This window comes from Alligator mississippiensis, chromosome 10 (assembly GCF_030867095.1).
Source record: "Alligator mississippiensis isolate rAllMis1 chromosome 10, rAllMis1, whole genome shotgun sequence".
Classification (NCBI taxonomy): domain Eukaryota; kingdom Metazoa; phylum Chordata; order Crocodylia; family Alligatoridae; genus Alligator; species Alligator mississippiensis.
The window spans coordinates 5930654-5955217 of NC_081833.1; the positions used below are offsets into that span (position 1 = coordinate 5930654).

Genomic DNA, 24564 nt, shown 5'->3' on the forward strand with positions numbered 1-24564 from the left:
TGAAAGGGCTGCCCAACCTTGATGTGCATCCTTGCAGAGGGAGAAAAGTAGCAAACAGAATAGGCTGGTGGTAATTGGGGACCGTACCCAGCTGTGTGGCAAAAGTGTAGTAGAACCTCACTAGTTCACACTAATGACTGTGGAAACAATGCATATTAGGGCTGGATCCAAAGCCTACTAAGATCAGGTAAAGTAATTTAATTGTATCAAGGGGCTCTGGGTGACCTGTCACAGGGCAGGCACATCAAGCTCTCAATTAATTTTCTATTCGATGTGCACCGACAGCCCCAGTCTGCAACTTGCGTAACAAATGCAGCCAGTTCTACACACTTTCCATGGAGGATTCATGCAAATAGAGAACTGGTTTTCAGCCTCACTGATCTCAAGGCACTTTCAATAACTTGTTAATTCCAAATTTAAACAATCAATTTATATATTACAGTCCTCACCTCCCTGCTGAAGGCCCAGGCAGTAGGGATAGGGCAGGGGCAAGGCTCAGTTTGTGCTTATCTCCTCACACCTGGAGGCACCTTCAAGGTATCTGGTGGCCCCCCCGGGTAGTGCAGCACCCAAGCTGGAAATTGCGGCATTAGACCCTTGTTGGCGGTCACTGGCTGACACTGAGCTTCACTACACCTTCAGTGATAGGCGGCAAATATTCTCATTTCCATTAGTTATAAAATGCAGGCAAAACAGCATACAAGTTTCAGCAGAAACATGCAAGTTGCTAGGGAAAGCTTAACTCCATGCAGTTCCTGATCGCATGGGTTCTTTGGCCACTCCCCATTTATGTATTTGGGAACTTGGTCTCATCACGTTGTTGTATTAGAGCCTTTCAAGAACAACAAAAACTTGCACAGTCTTTTGTTCCTTTCTTATTTTGTGACTATTGTTGTTTCATTATCTTCCTCTTAAGAAGTGGAATTCAGAAGTGCCAACAAAATAGAAGTCGCTACTGTGAGCAGATGCTCACCCTCTCCTTCTCTCCATTGCTCCAGCAAGGGAGAGACAGGGCCTTGTTACAGCTTTAAATTAAAACTGGGTTGAAACCAGCTCTGGAGTTGTTATATGTTTTCAAGCACTAACTCGATAGCTGCTTGGGTCTTTTTATAGAATCATAGAAAATGAGGGTTGGAAAGGACCTCAGGAGGTCATACCTGGTCCAGCTCCGACGACACCTCCCAGCCCAGGGGTCTGCTACTGCAGAGCCCTCGAGGCCGGGCCCAGTCTCAAGTTTGTGGCGCTGTTCAGTGCACGAGCCCTTTAAATCCGCGCTGCGCGGTTTGGCCCCTTCTGCCCGCCGTCCGGTCCTCACGTGGCTACCGCCCCGCCCCCTGCGCTGCACGGAATCCCTCAGCCTCGCGCTCGGGTAGCGCCTCTTCACAGCGTCCCTCGCCGGCTGCCGTAGCGTAGTGTCGTACGTGGCAGCGGCTGCACCCGGGCCTATGAGCGGCGGCCCCGTGCCCGGAAGGGGCGCGGCCTGGGCCGGAAGTTCCCCCTCCCTTCTGTCCCGCCGCTCGGTCCCCGCTGGGCTCCGCCATGTCGCCGGTGCGGGCGCTGCTGGCGCTGCTGGCCGCGCTGGCGGCCCCCGCGGCCGGCTACTTCGTGAGCATCGACGCGCACGCCGAGGAGTGCTTCCTGGAGCGCGTCCCGTCCGGCACCAAGATGGGGCTCATCTTCGAGGTGGCCGAGGGCGGCTTCCTCGACATCGACGTGGAGGTGCGGGCCGGGCTGGGGGGCGCCGGGCGCCGTCTGCCGGGTCCCCGGACTCGCTCGAGAGCCCGTGGGCGCCGGGTAGCGCGCTCCTTTGTTCCCCCTGCTTGGCGCCCGTCTTATTGCCCTGCCATCTCCCTCCCTCCCGTCCCGGCTGTGTGCTCTACGTGTCCCCAGGAGCGGGAGGGGCGCGGCCGTCTGTGGGGGCCGAGACCCGCGTGCAAAGAGGCCTCTCGGCATAAGGAGTGCCCCCTTCCACAACAGAGCGGCTCAGTGGCTGGGGTGGGCCCACGTGCGAAGAGGCCTGTGGGCATCAGGCCCGTGCGCTGCTGCTGAATCGCTCCAAGGTGGAAAGGAAAGGGCTGTTGTGTGGAGAGCGGGAGGAGAGATGGAGTTTGCCAGCCCCCTGGAGCACGTTGCTGAGGAGCCGGGTGCCGCTCCTGCTGGCGGGTTCGTTGGGGGCCGGCAGGTTAGAGCGTGGGGCTGCAGTCGAGGCGAATCCAAAGGCTGCTGGGATGTTCGCGCGATCCCTGTGGAGGCCTGCTTGCAATTTCTATGTATTTGTTCGTGCCAGTCGGCTGAATTCCTGTTGGGCAGAAGCAGGGTCGGATCATCCGGCGCGGCTGCTGGTGACTAGAGCCTCCCGAGCCGCAGGAAAGGTTCAGTTGCTTCTGCAGAGCAGGCAGCCCGAGGCCAAACTGCCTTTTATTGTGTCGCGGTGTCGAAGCCCTGAGAGAGGGGGCAGCTCTGTGCAGTCACGTTGCTTACAGAATAGTTCTCTAAAAACTTGGCTTCTACGCTCAACCCTGCAATCGTCTTGTGAAAGTGCTGGAGATGAGGCTTAAGTTAGCAGAGGATGCGGCCTGGGGTTGCTTCTGGTACAATAGTGCTGATTAGTTTGGGTGATCATAAGGTTTTCTCTCTTGAGGCATGAATGGGAGTCTAATTTGAAATCAGTTTTGACAGACATCCTTTGAACGGTAGGCTTTTTTGTGGGGTTTTTTTTCCCCCCAACAAAAGCTTCTCTCGCGTTGTTTTGGAGTCTGATGGACTCTAAACATTCTTTTCATGGGATGTTTTTCAACTGCCCCTGCAAATGATATTGCTTCATCAACCGCAAATCGGTACTCTCTCAGGATGGACAGAAGTTTATGACACTTGTATTTAAAAAACATGTAGCAGTATTACACCATAGTTTGGAGAGGAAAGCGAAGAAAATTATCAAATCCAATTTAAATCGGAGACAACATGTAACAAGAAACTGGGGTCAGTGCTTGTAGTTTTGGGGACAAGAGTCTTAAGGATGTAGCTGTCAGTACATTGGTTCTATTTCTCTACAACAATATAGAAATATACACCTAAGAATGATAATGGTTTATTACAATAAGTATTTTTTTCTGACGTAAGGTTTCTGTATTTTCTCTGCAGTCATTTGCATTACTAACTTGCAAGGCTGTAGATAGACTGGAGCTTCAGTTATGACTGACTACAAATTTTTTTTGCTAGTGCTGCAAGAGTTTTGCATGTCTTGGCTGTTAAGAGAGGCATTCGCATAGCTTCTTAAATAGGTGTTTTCTGAGAGGTTCTGATGCAGATTGGGGAAATATCATCTAGGATTGCAGTATCTAGAGAGAATGTCTTGAGTTTAGTTTGTTTGCTTTTATTTCCTTTTAATTCAGGATTTCACTATTGTGCGCCTGTCCTGAAATGATCTCTTTGCCCCCAGATTACAGGACCTGATAATAAAGGGATTTACAAAGGGGATCGAGAATCCAGTGGAAAATACACATTTGCTGCTCACATGGATGGAACTTACAAGTTTTGCTTCAGCAACAGAATGTCCACCATGACTCCTAAAATAGTGATGTTCACTATTGATATTGGAGAAGCTCCAAAAGGGCAAGACATGGAGACAGAAGGTGAGGAGAGCTTCTGGAAGGGAAACGATTCTGACTTCCTTGTGCATCAGTCCAAAACACCTGCTAGAGATCTCAGACTGCCAAGACATTCATTCAGTCTATTAAGTTGGCAGCTAAAAAGGATCACAGTGTGTTTTAGATTACACTAAGCAACTTAAAGTGACCAGGGAACCGCTCAGCTATGTGCAGAAACTAATGCTTTCACCTTTAAGTCTTTTCCTCAGTTTCATTCTCTGATTTCCAGTTCACGTTCAGCAGTATCTAGATTACTGTGTACATGAGTTGAGGTCTTTGGATAAGTGTGCTAATATGTAGTTTTCTCTTAGCCATGTAAATTACTATTTTATCTGCAGCCTTTTGCCCTGTACTTGTGTTCATCTCTTACACTTTCCCCTAGGTGGTGGAGATACCTGGGATGGTATGTTTACAGCTTTTTGAAAGCTCCTTGGCATCTTGTCTTTTGCATATATTTATTCACTAACACCTAACTTATGCTTTTTCTCTTTAACATCTGTTTGTAGCATGAGAATGTCTTTTTATTAAACTACACAAAAGTAAGGTTTGATTCTGAGTGATGCTGAACACCTGCAGCTTCCTTTGAGAGGTTTAGGTCAACAGCATCTCTTGGGATAAGACCCTGGAACTCTTCATGAGCATTTGTCTTCTGGGGGTTATTTATGGCTATCAAGGAAACAAACATCCTCAGGAGTTTGTGTAAAGTGGAATTCAATTAAAACACTGAACATTCAGTTACTTTAGATATGCCATAGTTGTTAGTTTTCTGGTATTAAAGTGGGTTTGGAGGATTAAGGGCATGCAGGGCTGGAAGAATAATTTCCTTGTAATATTACAGCTAATGCATAACCTGCAAGTGAAAAATGTTGAGTATGGCATACGAGATAGTTGAATTCTGAGGTAAATAGATCGAATTGTAAAATTATTTGGAAGATTTCTAGCAGTTCAGTACCCCTTTTAGCAAATATTTAACCCATGTGTGATGTGAGAGCTTGGTTTTGCTTTTTTGCCCCCTGCCACCTCCCTCCCCACCAAGTACTTAACAACTTCCTAATTGCCTATGTTCTCATTCATAAAAGTTACAGTTAAAGGATTCCCACAAGTCTGACTGGCACACCTATTGTACAGAATACTGATACAAGGCTAGTTTCTCTTGCTTAAGGGAAGTGCTTGCCTGTAAGTATCTGTCATCTTGTTTAGACATTTGATAGAGTAAAGAGTTCTTGTGGATGATGTCTGTATGCTTGGTATAGACATACACAAGCTTTTGGGTATCACAGTACCCTTCCTCAGGCCTCTCTCATCTCCGCTCTTGATAAGAAGCTACCCATATTTCAGTAACCAATTGGCAGTGGGTGGTGTACCTGGATAACTGTAAGGTTAGCATTGCTATATTTTATAAAGATTTTTTTTTGAAAATGGCTCATAACTTGTATAATTTTTTTCATTATTTCTTAAAGAAGTGTGGATTTTGAACAGTTGTAATCCTTCTCTTGTTGAGAGAGAGAGAGAAAGGAGTTATATATAGCTGTTTAAAGTAGGATCTAAAGTCTCTGCTCGTTATATGCAGAAACAGTGTATGTTTTCCCTGGGGTCAAGTATTCCTTTCCTCCTGGCCCCCCCCCCCCCCCCCCCCCAAAAAAAAAAACCACAACAACAAACAAACCCCAAAAAACAAAACAAAAAAAGTCCTATACGTTGCTTATAGGCTATTCTAATAGTTAGTAGTGGAGTTCAGAGCCTCTGAATCAGTGAACTGAAACTCTTCTTGGTGCTAGAAAACTCTCATATAAGTTTCCACAGTCTATATGTTTATAGAGTTGGCTGTTAGTCTGAGGAGTGAAGGCAAGTAACAATTGGACTGTGGACCAGGTAAACCCCTGAATCCTGGATCTCCTGATTCTTTCACTTGCTGAAGCATCCAAAGCCAGTGTTCTGAATTTGAAAAGACAGAGGTTTTTCTTGAGCACTAATGTCCTTGTACCTCATGTATCCACTATAAACAAAGGTCAGAGAGGTAGCCAAGTGTATATCTTCAGAAATTCATTTTGTTTAGACACCATCATGAATTGAATTAAATTAAATTGTCAGTCACTGTGCTGTCAGGAAGGTAGCATTAAAATTCTGTATTATTTATTTGAAGATAATTTTATGGGATAGGCACTAACTGGCATGATATTAAATTGATTCCATGTGGTTAAATTTTGTACTCTGCTTCTCTGGAAGTGTATCTGTACTACGGACAGCCTGTCAGTATTGACTTTAAAAACACTTGCCTCTGCTCTCATCTCCAAGCTAGACATCATGGAGAAAGTGGTCCACTTAAAATAGGATTGTAAAGATAGTTTGAAATCGGTCGAACTATGCTTTGAATATTAAAGGTTCATAGAAGTATCATTCCCATTAGCGTCAACAGATATCTTTACAGAATTCTTTTTGCTACAAGGTGGAAAGCTTTCTGCTGTAGGGGGACCCTGAGTGTAGTATGGAGTCAAATATACCTGTTCATCTACTTTCAGGAGGAGGGTTGTTGTTTTTGTTTTTTTTTTTTGGGGGGGGGGGGGGGAAGGAGAGATCTCTATGATACAAACTCTGACACCTTTTGAATTATTCTGCAGCTCATCAGAACAAGCTAGAAGAGATGATTAATGAGTTAGCAGTGGCCATGACGGCTGTAAAGCATGAACAGGAATACATGGAAGTTCGCGAGAGAATACATAGAGCAAGTATGTGTTTCTGTTTGATTTGCATGCTGTTTAATCCTTTAACCTGCTGTGCATGGTAGAAGATGTTGAGCTTTAGGGAAACAATCAAGAAACTACCTCAGGTATTTGAGAGTTTGACAGTGTTCTGAAAAAGGTCGTCCTCTTGCTAATGAAAGAGACATCATCATGACACATTGAGACCTTCTTGCTAAATCAGGTGCTTTAATATTAAAAAAAATGGATTTGCTCCTGTGGTGCAACATCTGAAAGGTAATGCAGGAACTATTCATAGTTAGCAATGGCAGGTTCCTGAAGGTCTGAAAACAAGTGACCTATTTCCTGGTGAAAGGGTTTGGACAGATGTATCTGTTTGTCCTTGAAATACAGCACAGCAAAGTGGGCTTACTGTAATTGGCCAAATTATTTTGTGAGTAGTCCTTTTGATAGTGAAATTCTTACTACTCACAAGTACAGTGAATTAGGTTTGGGCCATGGTATGATCCAGTCTTCACTTTTGCTAGCGCTAAGCTAAGGAACGCATTAGAATAAGCCTGGCGCAAATAAAGAGGGAGCTATTTTTCCACCACTTGGATTAGTGCTGAATTTGTAAATATGCTCTGTATATTTATACAGACTTCCCCTCGTGCAGGGAGATTATGAACTGCCTAGCGAAGGAATTTTCAAAGAAAAGCATAAGCACAAGCTAGGGGAAAATATCAAGAGTAAGTTTGAGAGGGCATTGCTTAGATTAGCTCAGTTAAATTCTTCTGTTATTGCAATGCTGTACATTGGTTTTGACACTTGTAGTCCATGTTCAGAATTGCATAGGCAGCAAAAGTGTATCCTGGTGTTTTATGCAGACAACAGTGATTACTGTAAAAGCATTATGACTTTGCTGAGAGCCCTAACCATTTGCTGTCTTTGTGATGGTGCCTGTCCCCCTTTTTTAAGAGGATATAGAAATTAGATGGTATAACATTAGGCTGTATGACTATGAATGTTTTAAATAGGCAAATCATGTGTCACACAATATGAAGCCAGCAAGTGCTTGGTTTTTACAAGATGACACCAGTCTACAAATTGCATGAAGGTGACAGCTTCTTGACATGATATTTACAGCAAATTATGCATTAATTCATTTGCATACCAACCAGCTTTTATTGGTTGATGGCTATATTTCCCTTGTTCTTCTATGATTATTATTACTGGAAACTACACTAAGTCTGTAGAGCAAACACTAGTCCCTGAGAGAGTGAATTGGTATACCAGCTTGACCTTGAGGTTAAAAAAAAAAAAAAAAAAGTAATTCCTAGTTTAGAAGGTGAGGGAGAAGGTAGAGGAATATAGCTGAAGTAAGGTACTAGGTACAGCTGCCATACAACGTGAGCAAGTCTGTTAGTAGGTGTTCTTATGCAGATGCTGGAATTTGTGATTTTGAGTTTTAGCTTGAAAATTTCTGCCCTCTGAACAGTGTGAATCAAATGAGAGCTGACATTGTATTGGCAAATACTACATCTACTTTTTGGCCTTAATTCCTTCAGTAGCTGCAGTTTTATGATAGAAGTCCCAAAACATGTCTGTTGGATTTAACCTTTTTCTACCATGTCACAGTCTTCCCAGTGTGTTTTTTCATGTCTGCCTTTTAAAGGTTGGTAGACGTTAGAGAAGTGTCCTACACCAGGCTTTTTTAAATGTTTTAGTCATATACTTGTTCTGTTCCTTTTTCTTTTCTTCCAACAGTTAATGACAACACAAACAGCAGAGTGGTCCTCTGGTCATTCTTTGAAGCCCTTGTACTAGTTGCCATGACACTGGGACAAATCTACTACCTGAAGAGGTTTTTTGAAGTCCGAAGAGTTGTTTAAGAAAACTGTTCTGATCCCAAATTCTCAATTCACCGTCTACCAAAACATCTTGGTCACAAAAAAGTCACTTAGTTTCTAAACCCTCTTTTCTGAACTATAAAACTTGCTTAAGTTCCTTCCTAGTTAAAATGACATGGTTTTATATATCTTCTGTAGCAAAAGCTGTGCTCAAATCTCTTGTCACTTAATTGGCATAATTTTTTTTTTCACTTGAACTCTGCCTAGTCTGTATGCTAAGCGAGGTCCAACAGACTGCAAATGCTATAATTCTCCTGTAGTAATAAGCAATGTTACTGTCCTTTTCTAACTTTTGTGTTTTCTATTTTCATAATCCATTGCAATCCTGTCTAGGGAAACGGTACATGGCCCTAACGTGACTATTTGCATTCTTCGTATCTTTAACTCCGCAGTAGATGTTATGGAATCAAAATAAACCCCTCTTCGCTTCCATGTACTGCCAAGAAGGAGCAAACGAAACAGAACTTTATTCTGATAAGGAATAGAAGACAGCTGAGAACTCCACTATAGTATGCATACCTGGTTACTGTAAAAAAACAAAACCAAACCAGTAACTATCTTAACTACACTGATTTGTTCCCCACATTTTTTTTAATTAAAGAAATTGATATTACAATACATTCTCTGCTCTTATTATCAGACGGTTATCATGTGGTTTTAGTCTTTTACAGGTTTCTAACTAGCAGAGCCAATTGTGTGCAGTGTCTTGGCAAACCGTAGTTATTAGCCCCTTGGTGTTTTCAGGTCCAAAGCTTTTACTATTGGCACTAGTGCAGAATGCATTAGTGCTCAGGAAATGTGGGTTCCTGATGCCAAAGGGTTAATGGTTCTTGAAGGTATATTGCAATGCTATGCAGCCCTTACATTTTAATTTAAGTGGCATTCTTTGCCATCATCTGGTCATAATTAGCATAATGCTAAGTATTGGTGTGTTTTCTTTATTTCAGGCACATGTGGATTTTTGTTTTTGTATAAACAACTCCTTTCTTTTCTTGGTATCTGATAATGGATTTGAAAAATTAAAGAAGCGTCTGGTGTGGGTGCTGAGCCAGGATTATGTTGTGACTGATGTATATTAGTTGTAATCTTATTTTTTGGGGGTGGGGGTAGGGTATGGTCTTTTCAAGGGAGAAGCTCTACAAGTAACACACAACAGTTTTGTACAATTAATTTAAAATTTGTTACAGGTTTTCATGTTCCAAGTAAACTTTTCCAACCTTGGGCAGACGCTGACAGCAGTGCTTCGAAAAGGTGTTTGTTGCACCTTAAAGCAACTGTTGTGTGCCAATATTTTTGTGTGAAACACTTCAAAATTGAATTCTAAGATGTACATTTAAAATTGCTTGTGAATCTAAATATGACCCAGGTTCGATTAAATAAACACATTCTTAAAAAAAATCAATCCTGGTATTTGTGTGTCAATGCACAAATAGGAGGTTCTCTATTTCACAGCTGAGACTTTGTTTTCTAAATGCTGTTCTGAAATAAGTGCAAAGAGAAATGCACCTTAGCTTCTACATTGTACGTAGCTCTTTCTTGTGGAGTAGGAGGAATTTCGGGCAATTGCAAGTTAATGGGTTTTGCTAATAAAATTCAAGTACCAGTGTGGGCATGTTTTTGCACTTAATCAAATGAGGAAAACTCGACTGTTGCAAACAAAGCTAGTTGAACATTTTATTCCCTTTAGTATGAAGTGTTTAGCAAGTGGTTACAGGTAGGTGTTCAAAAGCCAGTAAAGAAAATATTTAAAAAGCTTAGGGACGAATGAATGCTTGATAGAGGCTTTCTTTGCCTCTTGTAATCCCAATTAAAACTTAAAACAGCAGAACCAGTGGTTTTGACATCACCTGATGACCCGTAATACTTGAACTGTATAAAAACAGAGAAATCTGGCTGAACTGAAGAGGACATAGCATTTCTAACTTTTTAAAGCCTTGTGTATAGTGTAGAACTTTTGGTACTGATGAAAACACCTGGACTACTTCTAAAACATTACATATCCGCACAGATGTTGGAATGGTTTCACAGACTTTCTAGGCAGACGAGGCTCTTTGGGCAAACCTTTCCCAGACTTTCTAAGCCCCCCACAAGTGCTTGCTGTACGCATGTTCACCTCGTGGCGTTTTCTTGCTGGTGGCTGGCTCCTGGCCTGCAGCGGATTAAACCAGCGCTGGCGTGTCTTGCCACGCATGTTCAGGCAGCATTTGTGGAGTCGCTGTTGCTACTTCTAACAACACACTGGCACTTACACGTAGCCTGTGCCCCATTGGAGGGGGTACGTTCTTTTATGACGAGGTGAAATCCAGCCAGCTCTTCTATTCCCTTTATGACGGCTGGGGCGTAAGCTCCTTATTCACCGTCCTGTGGAAGAGTCGACTTCTGCTGCTGCACCAGGCGCTTGAGAAACGCACCGTCTTCACGCTCCTGAATTGCTTAATGACCCGAAGTGAAGAGCGTCAGCTCGGCGCACAGCTTGAAAGAGGTTTGTCCAGTCTGAGACGTTCGCGGTGGGACGTTTCCCTCGGAACAATTCGGAGGCAGCCTCCTTCAGGGCCGAGGAAGCGGGTGTTTCCTGCCGAAGAAACCTCCAGGGTCACGACCTTCTCAGGGCAGCGATTCTCAACCAGGGATCCACGATGCGCTGGGGGGCTGTACGGGCCTGGTCCCTCACAGGGGGCCAAGAGCTGCCCCGGGCGGGGCCGGACCCCGACTCCGATGTGGTTCCAGCGCGGGGCGGGAAGTGTGGCTCGGCCTTGCCCGGGCTCCAGAGGGTGGAGGGGGTCGGGGTGGGAGCAGGGTGTTGGTGCGAGGCCAGAGATGAGGTGCTCCTTCGTTAAACCAACTCAAGGGGTGGGAAAAACAAGGGGATGGCAAGTCCCCGGGCCGGCAGGAGAAGGGCGTTTGTGCCCCAAACCCTCCCCGGCTGCTGCAGCTGGTCGATTAAGACACCCCGGGGTCGTCCTCCCCCCGCCGAGCGGGCGAGCGGGCGGGCGGGGCCGGAACCCGCGTGGCGGCCGCAGTTGCCGGCCGGGCCCGTGAGGCGGCGGCACCGGCCGGGCCGCGCGCGGCATGGAGGCGGTCACCGAGGGGACGTGGGAGGCGCTGCCCGCGCCCCTCAGCCCCGGCGTCCTGCGCGCCCTGCGCCGCCTGCGCTTCCCCCGCATGACCCCCGTGCAGGTGCGGCCGGCCGCGGCGGGGGCGGGGGGCTGTTAACATGGGGTAGGCCTGTTGTGTGAGGAGGGCTGTTAACACGGGGTAGGCCTTGGGGGGGAGGGGGGCTGTTAGCATGAGGCAGGTCTGTTGTGTGAGGGGGATGTTAACACGGGGTAGGCCTTGGGGGGAGGGGGGCCGTTAACATGGGGTAGGCCTGTTGTGTGAGGAGGGCTGTTAACACGGGGTAGGCCTTGGGGGGAGGGGGGCTGTTAGCATGAGGCAGGTCTGTTGTGTGAGGGGGATGTTAACACGGGGTAGGCCTTGGGGGGAGGGGGGCCGTTAACATGGGGTAGGCCTGTTGTGTGAGGAGGGCTGTTAACACGGGGTAGGCCTTGGGGGGAGGGGGGCTGTTAGCATGAGGCAGGTCTGTTGTGTGAGGGGGATGTTAACGTGGGGTAGGCCTTGGGGGGAGGGGGGCCGTTAACATGGGGTAGGCCTGTTGTGTGAGGAGGGCTGCTAACACGGGGCAGGCCGGGGGAGGGGGGGTGTTAATATGGGGCCTCGAGGTGCTTTCGGGGGGCACCGTCAGGTTGGCGCACACGAGTCTCACGATCGACCCGGAGATTTCCGATCGAAACGGGTGGCGGTCGCGTTGCCGAGCGAGCGCGTTGCAACAGACAAGCTGCGCTGTGGTTTTTCTGCGCTTAAAATAAAGCGACACCTGAAAAAGGACGGCTGCTCCGGCCTGGCCGGGGGCGCCGCCTCGAGTCTGGAAGGCCGAGAGCCGCCGGCGCGTGCGGGGTCTCGGACTCAGACCGCGTTTCTCTTCCCTTCAGTCCGCAACCATTCCTCTGTTCATGAGCAACAAGGACGTGGCTGCGGAAGCGGTGAGTGTCGTGCGAGCTCAGTTTGCTCTCCCGTTTTTTTTCTTGTGCGTATTTGGACGCGTGAAGAAACAAACCCACCTCGTTGCCGTTTTCACAGGTAACGGGCAGTGGCAAAACGCTGGCGTTTGTGATTCCCGTGCTAGAAATCCTTCTCAGAAGAGAAGAAAAGTTAAAGAAAACGCAGGTAAGATCTGCTGGTGTGTGGCGTGCTTACTCACATATATACCGTGTAAGTAAAGATTTATGATGTCGGTAACGATGTGTGTGAAAAATGCATACCTAAGCGTGTGTTAGATCAGGCCGTTAGTACATCGTAACCAGGAATTAATTCAGAACATTTTTAAAATGTCTCCTTTCTTTGGAAACCCAAAATATGTCTGTAAGCTGTTAGAGAACAAGGTATCTGAATATTAAATATAGTTTGCGGGGCGAAGGACTCTACTTTTTCACTTTTTAATATAATATAAAGTTTTGATTTCTGAACGAATCCAGTTTGCACTTGTCACTAAAAGCCATTGTGTCTCTGAAACAACAATTTGTGCTTAGTTAAAAAAAAAATTTATAGTTTTTTGGGTTTTTTTGGTTCTGCGCAGAAATGCATATGGTTGCACTGCAATGTAACAAAACAGGCTTCGCAGCATCTGAACTGGATTGCTTGCCTGTATTCTTAGTATTTTAACAAACGTGGTGTTGGCCTGTGAGAAACGAAGTCTGCTAATTGCATAGTCACAGTATCTTTATTGGTAAATCTTTAGGGATGTGCACGTTTCAGTCTCTAGTGGGTAATCAAATCCAGCCTGCTGCTGTTAGGCACCTTGTCCTCTGCTCCCTTTCAGGCAGAAGGCAGGGCAGCATCTTAGAGACCAGCTAGTCCAGAGAGGCATAAGCTTCTTGGACATCCTAATTTATCAGATGCTACAAATGGACTTGCAGAAAGCTGAGGCTGTAAATAGAAGGGAATTTAAATACCAAAGATGGCAGAGGGTGGCATTGTGGGAGAGGCTAAGGTGGGCTGAACAGGTCGTTAGGGCAGTAAACCCATCAAGAAATATAGGGGTTATAAAAGCTAACCCAGGTAATGGGATAAGAATCCAGAGGCTCTGTTGAGACCTATTTAGCACACAATCTGTGCTTTGAATGATATCTTGTTCTACAGTTTTGGGCTCAAGTTAATTTTTAAAGTTTTGTTGTTTGAGAACAGCTATTCTGAGGTCAGTAATGGAGTACCCAGGGTAGTTAAAATAGTCTGTCATAGGCTTGTGTGTATTTCTGGTATCCATGTCAAATTGGTGTTTATTCATTCTTTCACATAGAGACCATGCACGTGTCCAGTGCAGACAGCAGAGGGGCACTGTAGGTCAGTAATGGCATATATGACATTGGTAGAGCAACAGGTGAATGAACCTTGGATATTACAGTATGTCTTATTTGGTCCGCTAGTTATGAGGTCTGTATTAACGAGCTGTCATATGTGAAGGTAGTGAGTCCTGGACCAAAAAACATGGGTTACAAAATCTGGGGTTCATTCACCTGCTCCTCTGTTTTTTCAACTGATGAGTCACCAAATATGCAGCAGAAATTCTCTGTTTGTTTCTAAAACATGTAGGTTGGAGCCATAATCATCACGCCCACAAGAGAATTAGCTGTTCAGATTGATGAGGTGCTCTCACATTTCACAAAACATTTTCCCCAGTTTAGGTAAGTCTGTTTAGGCATGTAATGAAAACAAATTTTCCTTTGGCCCCTGCTTGCAAAATGTGAATAACCTGTTTTTTTATTTTAGTCAGATTCTGTTAATCGGTGGTACGAATCCTGTAGAAGATATTGAGAAGTTCAAAGAACATGGGTAAGCTGATCATTCATTTCTGTCGATGTCTCTCAGTAGAAACAAGACATGATTCCTGCCCCCAGGAGTTTACAGATTAAGGCTCTGACTTTGCCAACACTTAAGTAGGAATGGAGTGTCATAGAAATTAGTGGGAATGCTTACATAAATCAAGTTATGCGCTTGTTTTTTCAGTGAGTCTCTGGTTCAAAGAACGGAAACAAATCAGTAGCAGAGGATCAAATGCAAAAATTAGCATGATCATGGACTTCTTGAGTGAGAGTTAGCGTATAGTATAGCATAATGAACTGCAGAGAAACCACGCTGTTCCTAGGATTGTTAGCAACACTGGATTGTTGTTTAATTAAATGTTATATGTATATTTCATAAACCGCTCTCTTCGGTGATACTGGTGTGGAAATTCTGTAGCAAAATGGAATATAGATGGGCATCTTATTTGTGTGCGACACCTTTCAGCTCATGCCCATGTCCTTGCTATATGAACTTTAGGATCAGGATTGGAAATGCATTTCCACCCATCATCATAGTTTCTGAGCAATATATATGTCAATAGGATGGATGCATAGGGGCAAAGTTCGTAGTAGTCTGAGCTGCCTTGTCCAGCGAGAATTGCTGAGGTCAAACTCGGGCTGAGGACTATTGAGCACAAGCTTGTGGTATGATAAGATTTCAGGAAGTCGATGATATCCAAATGCTGTTAACGTGTAACCTAATCTGCCATTCCTGTTGCCAATAGAGGGAACATCATTGTAGCTACCCCTGGCCGTTTGGAGGATATGTTCAGAAGAAAAGCAGATGGGCTGGATTTAGCACGTTGTGTGAAATCACTTGATGTGCTGGTATTAGATGAAGCTGACAGGCTTCTAGACATGGGATTTGAAGCAAGGTAATTTCACTAATATAATTCTAATAATATTTGTCCCTCCTTTTGTGTCTTCTGTGTGAGGCTGTTGAAGTGCTTAAAGCACCAGTGTGACTTAAGGTGTGTATTTTTTCTGGGTTACAGATAAAGAAACGGAAGCAAAAAAAGGTTAAGCAATTGGCACAAGGTCACACACTGAGTCAGTGATGGGGCCCAGACAAAAAGCTAGGAGTCCTAGCTCAGTCTTTCTACGCAGGTGTTCGTGTCGTCTATCAGAGTAGTACCTGAGAGCCTCTTGCACTGTCATTTTACTCTTGCAACATCCGTTTGATTCAGGAATTGATTTATACCTGTTTTACAGAGGAGGAGCTGAGGCACAAAGAGATTAAAGCTTTGTCTCTAGAAAGAAAAATGGGAGTTCCCACCCAAGGCCTACGTGATTTACCTACGATTCTGTGGCAGGGCTGTTGCAGGAAGCTAATCTCATAATTCTTGGGTCCCTGTTAACTGCTTTAGCTATGAGGTCTTTATCTGATACCTCCTGTCTTTTATTAACAATAAATCCGTCACTATGTACCCTTGTGTGTTTTTTCCATTGCTTCGCCCTGAATAATTTGATACTTTAAAAAATGGGGCATTAACATTTATCACACACTAATGTAAAACTGAAAATGAACTGTCAAACTGAATCAAGGACCCACTGATTTCTAATCCTTGTGCTTTTTTGGGTTTGCTTGCAAAAATTTTTGATAGCATCTACGGAACTAGGAGGGGAAAATAGTCAAGGGGAAGAAAGTGACAGAAGTCAAGGAAAGACTTGTATAATAGGGAATAAAAATAATCAAGGAAAGAGTAATTTATAGGCTGAACATATTCAAGTGGACGTACTGTGGACTCTTACTGAGAGCCTCAGTTAAAATGCACATGTTTATAATTGGTCAAGGTAGCACAGATCACTAGTGGAACACCAGGTGTTGCACACCACCCTGCCATTTGTAAAAATGGTCTTGGTTAAAATCTCTTTACTCTGGTTGTAAAAGTTTCATCTGATGGTCAGTCTATAAGGTGCACCTCTATCCAGTTTTCTTCCTTCTGATAGAAATCCAAAGTCACTCTATTTTTAAAATGTGTTTATTCACAGCATAAATGCCATTCTGGACTTTTTGCCTAAGCAGAGACGGACAGGTCTGTTCTCAGCAACTCAGACTCAAGAAGTTGAGAATCTGGTGAGAGCTGGTCTCCGGAATCCTGTCCGCATATCAGTGAAGGAGAAGGGAGTTGCAGCAAGCAGCACCCAGAAAACCCCCACACGGCTTGAGAACTACTACATGGTGAGGTTCCCTGTGTCACATGTCTGTCATTTGTTTTCAGTGGAGTGATAAAACCTGGAATGTGTCTGACTGTTGCACTCTGGATTGGCATTGCATCCTTTCTGAAGGCAGCCAGGCTGTCCAACAGAGACCATTCTGAAGTTGCAGCTACACAGCTAGCAGCATTGTTGCAATAAATACAGTAGACTGAAAAAGTGCACTTCTTTTAGATGGATTCTTGCTGATGGATCAACTTCTGAGGGGCAATCTAAGCTCTACCAAGTGTAAATCAGCTTTACAGACTTGTTCTCTGCTCTGCTGTTGACCTGCTTTGTGTAACCTCTGTCAACTTGCTTAATTTTTCTGTGCCTTATTTTTTTCCCCGTTCTGAATGGGGACATATAACCCTCCCATCCCCTACCCTGAGTGTATTCTGTATGTACTCAGTTGGAGAATCATTTCAAACAGGTTTACAATTAGGTTGATGGTTCATTTAAAAAAAACAAAACAAAACTCCAGTAATGGGTAACTTAAAGCTGCACTTCAGTGGTTAAATATTTCTGCTTTTGAATTGATATCAGCAAGCTCTAATACGTGTAAAGAGCAATGTTTCCACTCTAATGGATGTGGACTAGGCGTGAGTAAGTATTAATATGAGTTACCTGTGTTGAAAGACCTCTTATGTAAATGAAGCTTAAATGAACCCTAAAGGCTGTATTTTGAGATGAATGGAATAAAAAACAGGGCAGTTTGAGATGTTGAACTCTGTTTGATATTCATTATGGGTTTTATGTTGTGTAGATATGCAGAGCAGATGAAAAATTCAATCAGTTGGTGCATTTTCTTCGACAACACAAGCAGGAAAAACATCTGGTCTTTTTCAGGTAACTCGTTTTTATGGAAACAGTGCAGAGATGGTTATTTTAGTGCCAAGTGCTCTCAGTGCTACTTGGGGCACAGAAATGATAGTCTTTGCCCCAAAGAGCTAATGTTCTAAGCTAAGAGGTGACTGTGTGGGTTCATGTTAACAACTGTGTAGAGTACCACACACCCACACACACAAGAGTCTTTCTGTGAAGCAGTGATCAGTCTTATGCTTTTCCATAATAAAAGCAGTGGTCAGGTCAAGTGAGCTTTTGAGGTTTAGGTTTTTAACTAAAATAAGACGTTGTAGACAGTTTGATATTAGTCATTAAAATAATGCTTAGAACTTAAGGGGATACTTATGTAGCACTTTTATTTCAAAAGGCTTCAAGAGCACTTTAGATATTCAAGGCTAACCTAGCTCATACATCTCTCACGAATTCAGAATGAATTCAAAGCGACTTTTGGGAGTACAAGGAATTCAGGTTCTGATCTGCAAATGACATGCAAATTATATGGCTGGTAAAGCAATTTCTGCAAGTCACCTCTGGGGTGGAAGATAGCTGATTAACATCAGCACTTCAGAACAGGAAGAGATGAAAAATTTTCCATCCAGGAAGAGCACACACCAACTGCTGCAGCTTCCTTAGCCTGACGAAGGGTTTTTGAACCCGAAAGCTTGCTTAACAACTATTCTCCAACCATTTAGGTTGGTCTAATAAAAGATATCAAATTCACCCAAGGAACCTTGTCTGCCTATATCCTTAGACCAACACGGCTACAACCTAAACCCCTGTACCTTAAGGAGGAATTTAGCAAGAGAGAATGGCCACATTAGGATTTGGCCAAGGGGCTGGAAGCCATTAAACCTGTTCATGTGACGAGAGATCTCTGGTGGATGGGATAAATCAAACCTGATGACTTTTAAGAGGTGTGGAGTGAGATAACAATTGGATTCACCAGTAGAACAGTAACGCAAATTGCTCTTGGGTAGCTTTGATTTTGTTAAATAGATCCTAGCAAGTAGGACCTTTCACCAGTGCTGTATCTACATGCAGTTTTAAGATTAAAGCATTAGACTCAAACTGAAAGATGACTCTCAGTTCTGCACTTTTATCATCCCTCCAGTACCTGCGCCTGTGTGGAATATTATGGGAAGGCTCTGGAGTCCATGGTTAAAAATGCGAAAATAATGTGCATTCATGGGAAAATGAAGCACAAACGGAACAGGATTTTCACAGAGTTTCGTAAACTCCCAAGGTAAGGGCATTTAAATAGAATAATCCATCTAAAGGAGGGGAGTATATAATTGTATCTTCTGGCTACATGGTCATAGAAACATGTAGAGTTCCAGCTTAGCTAGTTCTTTGCTGCTACATGAGGGGGAAAAAATGAGTAATCAGTTGTCTATGCTGCAACATGAAGGATTGATTGTATACACTAACTTACTTTAGCTAGTGTGGGCCAAAGCAGCAGCAATGGGGATGGGTGTTAGCATGTGCTAAGAACCCTGGTACATACCCAGGGTTCCTGGGATGTTTGTACTCCGGTTGCTAGCATGTCTTGCATTTTCACTGCCAGTGCTACTGATGCTAGCTAGATTAAGCTAGCCACAGGTGTACTAGCATATGCTACAATCATACCTTCATTTTGTTGGGTGGCCATACCTTTCAAGAGAGGTGAGTGAAAATAGCTTTCTCCACTAGCATGTGGGAGACTAATTAGGTGCTTTGTTTCATCTTGTAAAGTAAAAGAGATGTTTTTCCAGCATAAATTGTTGGTATGTTAGATGTAATACCAACTGTGTTATAGAGGTGCACCGATACATTGGTCCCATATCGGATCAGCACCAATATGAGGAAAATTGAGAGTATCAGCAGTCGGCTTTTTTTTTTTTTTTTCTGTCTGATGTGCCTAATAACATGGCCGAGAAATACCCTGTGCGTGCACGCAGCCACAGTGCAACACTCAGGCGGGCAGGAGTTCTTGTCTGGGGGGAGTGGGGTGCGGGGCGTCCTGCTGCTGCACGCACCCTGGGAGGGCATGGGGAGAGGGGGTGCCCCTGGATCTGTGCGCGGGGCAGGCTGCCACTGTGGGCTGGGGCTGTGCTCCTGGCGGGGGGCTGGGCTGGGCTAGGTTTTGCTCGGGGTGGCAGGTGGCAGCAGTGCTGGGAGAATGGTTGGGGGGGCTGCACCCCCCCCCCCAAATTCACTGTTGCCCCCTAACCCCATTCCTAGCTTTGTCACCTGCCCTGAGCGCAGCCTGGCTCAGCCCCCTTCCCCCCTGCTGGGAAGAGGCTGGCACAGCCCAGTGCATCCCTGGCCCTGGCACCACACAGATCTGGGGGCATGCTCCCCGCATACCCTCCTGGGATGCATGTAGTGGTAGGAGCTTCCCCCCCCTCCACTGTCCCCCTTAGGAGCTGTGGCTCAGCCCCAGTGCCCGCCGCACTCCCTTCCTCATTGTGGGGGCTTTGATCTGCCCCCCTCTATGCCCTTTCCCTCCCCCACAACAGACTTACCACCCGGACGCCACTCTCCACGCTGCAGGGCTGCATATCGGAATCCGATCAGTATTGGCTGATATGGCTCATTAAAAATTGGACATTGGTATTGGCCCAAAAAATCTGTATCGGTGCACCCCTACTACATTAGTTTTCCTAATATTAAATAGAATTATTCTATGCAAATTGGAACTAGGTTGTGATGTTATTTTCAGTTGATTTGGCTACAGATGCTTTAAAAATACTTACAGCTGAAACTCTGCCCTGAATCCTCCACTCTCTCTCCAGTCACTATGCATAAAGTATAATCCAGGACAGAAGCTGAGTTGGTTAGTGCTTCTCAAATACCTGTTTAATCCAAATTCTGTTTTATGTTCTGTAATTTTCTAGTGGCATTTTAGTTTGCACTGATGTGATGGCCAGGGGCATCGACATTCCAGAAGTAAATTGGGTTTTACAGTATGACCCCCCTCGCAGTGCAAGGTACGACTTCATGTCATCTTGAGAATTTTACCAGAAAGATGTGCTATGTAAGCACACACTGGGAGCTCAGTACTGTGTAAAACACAGGGGAAGGCTAACTTGCTTTTCAAGAACCATCCAAATGGAGAGGCAAAACACTGTGGCTGTCTTGCTTGATCAAAGGAAGATTGGGCTAGTTTTTATTATAAATGATATATGTAACAGTACTTAGAGGGAAAATAGCATGCACAACTTGGGTGTGTTAATCTTTGCTAAAGGGTGGTCCTTATTTACAGTGCTGTAGAGCATGGTTCTGGGATATCTGAATGTGGTGGTTGGGAAGGATATGTGCTTTGTGAGTTGTATTCAGATAACTCCTACTGTTAGCTGGAATAACTAGACCACTTCGGAGGTACGCAGGCCCTGGATTTCCCATTGCCTCATTGTATTATTTTAAAAGCTTTGCCTCCTATTGAGATATCTTTGTGTTGTGTTGTTTGCAGTGCCTTTGTGCATCGCTGCGGTCGAACAGCTCGAATTGGCCATGTAGGCAGCGCGCTTGTATTTTTGCTTCCCATGGAAGAGTCCTATGTTAGTTTTCTCTCAATAAACCAAAAGGTGAGGTTTTTTTTTTTTCCTTCTCCCGTCCTCCATAAAAGCAGAGAAAGGCTGCATCAAAAACTGACTACTGATTTATGGAATTGTATAAGGGTTAAAGTGTCCATGTAATTTAGGTGAGTAATAAAAATGGGGTAAAACTGCTTTCCTTCCACAGCTAATGCATAAAGAGCTAGCATGGGTGTTTCTCGAGCCTGTCTGGCTAGGGTACCCTGGGGAAGGTAGACTACAGGGCAGCAAGCGAAACTTGAACCATAGGATCAAGAGAACTACTGAACTAATTAATGTGGCTGCTAGAGCAGGACTGCTCTGTGTACTGTCCACTATTTATAACAGCAAAGTCTTACCACTTTCATTTTAAGCTGAGAATAAATTCATTACATTTACCTGTAAGATAGTTTCAGTGCAGTTTACTAGTTAGAACTGAGTCAGGACATCTGTGCTTGATTCCCTATTCTGCCACTCTTTCATTGTGTGACGTTGAGCAGATCGCTTCACTTTGCTTGTGTTTGTTTCATCATTGCTTGGTGTAAAATTTGGAGAGAGGGTGGAGTATCTTACAGCACTTCAAAATTTAAGGTAAAAGTATGGGTTTGAAGTTTAACTTGAACCATTAATTTGAGCTGTTGCTTTTGTCTATTTTTGGTTCCTATTTCAGTGTCCCATGCAGGAAATGAAACCACCAAAAAACGTGGTAGATCTTCTTCCAAAACTGAAGTCTATGGCTCTGGCAGACAGAGCAGTATTTGAGAAAGGGATGAAAGCATTTGTATCTTATGTGCAGGCCTACGCTAAACATGAGTGCAGTCTCATCTTCCGAGTAAAAGGTATCTCTCACCACCTACTGGCACTTCTACTTTTTTGGGAGAAATGTTTTTGGTTTGGTGAACAAGGTTGCTGCCAAAAAGCTAGAGATGACAAGTGTTCCCATGCACGTGGTCACCTTATGTGGAGTCATATACTAAGTGCATTTTACACCTTCAAACTATTAAGCATTTCCTAATCATGAACTAGTGACTCCTAAACTCCTGGTGCTTGTTACGTAGAAGGGGGAGACCAAGGCAAGGAGGTTAAAAGTGACTTGGTTACAGCCAGAGAGGAGAGTAAATGTCAGAGTTTCCCATGAGAATGCATGAGTTTCAGCCTCTGCAGCTCTGAAAGAGCAAGCAAACACACAGCTTGCTAAGCAATGAGTTTTTCTAAAAGATTTAAAGATCAGCTTGCAATATAGGATATCTAACCTGATTTACTGAAACCAGCCAAAGATGCTTTACATCTTGACTGATTTTTTTTTTTTTTTTCCTCTCCAAAACATATCTGATAGTAACTGCATGGACTGATACAGCAAATTTTTGAAGTAATTATTTGCTTAGGGTGATGATTAAAAAATGTCTATCTGACTGATAAGTGGAACTGGTTGAGAAATAGCTTTCCCTTCCTGTCAGAATGTGAGATTTTATTTTTTCCCCTATCTTGAAATGGGACAGAGTTCATGTCTTATTTTTACAAACCAGTAATCCTGCTTAAAAAAATCAGATACGGGCAAACTTTTAAAAAAAAGGGTAAAAGTACAAATTAACAAGTTTTTTAATTTGAGAGAAATGTCGAACATGGCAGTTCTCTTAAGGGAAAAACTTTTCCCAATTTTTTTTCCAGATTGGGAAATTTGTCGCAACTGACCTTTTCTCATGTAGCTTTTACAAATCTTTTTGTGATAAAAATTTGTTCAGAAAGTTTTTGACCAGCTCCAATAGATACAGAAATAAAAAACCGTGACAGAGAAGCAGTTAGAATGCAAGTGATACTTTACAGAAAGAGGAGGATTTACATGTAAAAGGTACTTACTGTGTTTTATCATAAAGACATATTTAATATTTACACGTTCCTTTTCAGTCAAGATGTTTTAACCCTGGGAAAGTACTTAGGCATGTGAGTAGCCCAGTAGAAGTCATTGAAACTACTTGGCTGCTCAAAGAATATGCTTCACCCTTTCACCAGATTTGCCTATTGCATACTAATATTTTAATCCTCTCTAACAGATCTGGACTTTGCAAGTCTTGCCAGAGGTTTTGCTCTTTTGAGGATGCCAAAGATGCCCGAGTTAAAAGGAAAGTCCTTTTCGGCCTTTATTCCAGTCAGTTTTGACACGGACACCATCACATTCAAAGACAAAAACAGAGAAAAGCAGAGGCAGAAACTGTTAGAACAACAAAGAAAGGAAAAACAAGAAAATGAAGGGAAAAAGAAATTCATACGGAATAAAGCCTGGTCAAAGCAGAAAGCTAAGAAGGAGAAGAAAAGGAAAATGACAGCTAAAAGGAAAAGAGAAGAGGTACATTTTGACTTCTGATAAGCTCATATGTACCTACTGCAATAGAGCTTCTGCCAGGTTTGGATGTAACGCTGGCAAAATGCTTACTTGTCAGGAGCGGGGGGGCCCTGAACAGGATCCTTGTTGGTCCAAAGCACAGTGATTTGCATAAGCAGAGCTCAGCGAGTTCAAAAGCAAATTCCATCCAGTCCTCCCTTGTTAGTGAGCAGTGCTGCTGGCTGGATTCTCTCAATCTCACTTCTTGGAGGTGCCAGCAACCTGAAATTAGGGGAGCTATAGTACTGGAGTCTCTTGCTGTCCCCAAGGAGCAAGTCCTAACAATAGGTCCATCAGTAAAGAGAGGGATTGGGTTGTTCCTTGCTGGTCAGAACTCTGGTTGTAAGCCTCCAGTAAAAGAAAGTCAAGAGAGGCACTGGGAGCTACACTCAAAATGGGCATGCAGGAAACAGATTGGAGCAGGACAGGAATACTTCTTGCAACAGGGCAGAGTGCTTACGTCACGGGTGGGCAAAATGTGGCCTGGGGGCTGGATGCGGCCTGCCAGGCATTCTATCCGGCCCATGGGGCCCCTAAAAAATGTAGAAAATTAATATTAATCTGCCCTGGACTGCCTGTCATGCAGCCCTTGATGGCTTTCTGAAACTCAGTAAGTGGCCCTCTGCCCAAAATAATTGCCTGCCCCTGGCTTATGTGCTAAGTTTCATCTCGCATCAAATGTTATTTGGGGCTTCTGGAAAAAGGAATGATTTATGACCTAATGCTTTAATTGCAAGTAACTAGTGGGAGAATTCACTATGCATGGTGCTAATGCTCCTTTAATTCATGCTACTGCCAGGCTTTATGTGAATCCCACAGCAGTAATAATTGAGTATCATCCATGGGTGTCAATAGCACAACACTGTTAGATGCTAATGATACCAGCAGAACCCACAGTGAAGAACTGACACTAGAAGGTTAATATGGTCATTTCTGAGGTGTCCAAATAGGACTGGAGCAGTGTAGTGCTGGAATAAGTTATTCTGTTTCAATTGGCTACAGGGTTCTGACCTTGAAGATGAAGACCTGGAGGAGCTGCTGAATGATACAAGACTCTTGAAAAGATTAAAAAAGGGTAAAATTAGTGAGGAGGAGTTTGAGAAGAGGCTGACGGGCAGTGAGAGAAAAGTCGAAATGGAAGTAGTAACTGACTCAGAGTCTGAAGACTGACAGTCCTGGTCTGACTATTCACCCCATGGAGATGCCACTTCTTTCAATAAAACAAATTTTATACCAAGATCATTTCCTTCTATGCTCTGCATTGTTCAAATCCTACGAAACAGAGTTGGTTTCTGTGAATACTAGGTGCTTCTAACAGAATTGTCATGACTTTTCTTCAGGGCCCAAGAACAACTGAAGCTCTCTTGTAGCATAATATCGAGTGAACCATGGAATTTAGCTAAGTGACTTGCAGATTTTTGTCAGGTGTGTACTATGTTCACATGAAAAACATCTG

The 24564-nt window shown here is 44.0% G+C and overlaps 2 protein-coding genes across 3 annotated transcripts; both read left to right on the forward strand.

The window, feature by feature from the left end:
• The first annotated feature begins 1487 nt into the window (after window positions 1–1487).
• Window positions 1488–9637, forward strand: TMED2 (transmembrane p24 trafficking protein 2). The gene is made up of 4 exons (XM_006266609.3): window positions 1488–1719; window positions 3440–3632; window positions 6266–6373; window positions 8093–9637. Exons 1-4 carry the CDS (start codon window positions 1540–1542, stop codon window positions 8215–8217), a joined length of 606 nt encoding a protein of 201 aa, XP_006266671.1. The 5' UTR covers window positions 1488–1539; the 3' UTR covers window positions 8218–9637.
• Window positions 9638–9904: 267 nt separating this feature from the next.
• On the forward strand, window positions 9905–24345 carry DDX55 (DEAD-box helicase 55). Of its 2 annotated transcripts, none has more exons than XM_019486724.2 (14): window positions 9905–10717; window positions 12225–12275; window positions 12373–12459; window positions 13882–13973; window positions 14059–14121; window positions 14858–15007; window positions 16125–16314; window positions 17095–17177; window positions 18286–18417; window positions 20051–20143; window positions 20626–20740; window positions 21399–21567; window positions 22780–23072; window positions 24111–24345. In XM_019486724.2, the coding sequence occupies exons 2-14, from the start codon at window positions 12246–12248 to the stop codon at window positions 24276–24278; spliced, it is 1665 nt and encodes a 554-aa protein (XP_019342269.1). In that variant the 5' UTR covers window positions 9905–10717; window positions 12225–12245; the 3' UTR covers window positions 24279–24345. The 2 variants fall into 2 exon arrangements, with proteins under 2 accessions (XP_019342269.1, XP_059569396.1); XM_059713413.1 differs by lacking the exon at window positions 9905–10717 and adding an exon at window positions 11278–11412.
• The last annotated feature ends 219 nt before the right edge of the window (window positions 24346–24564 follow it).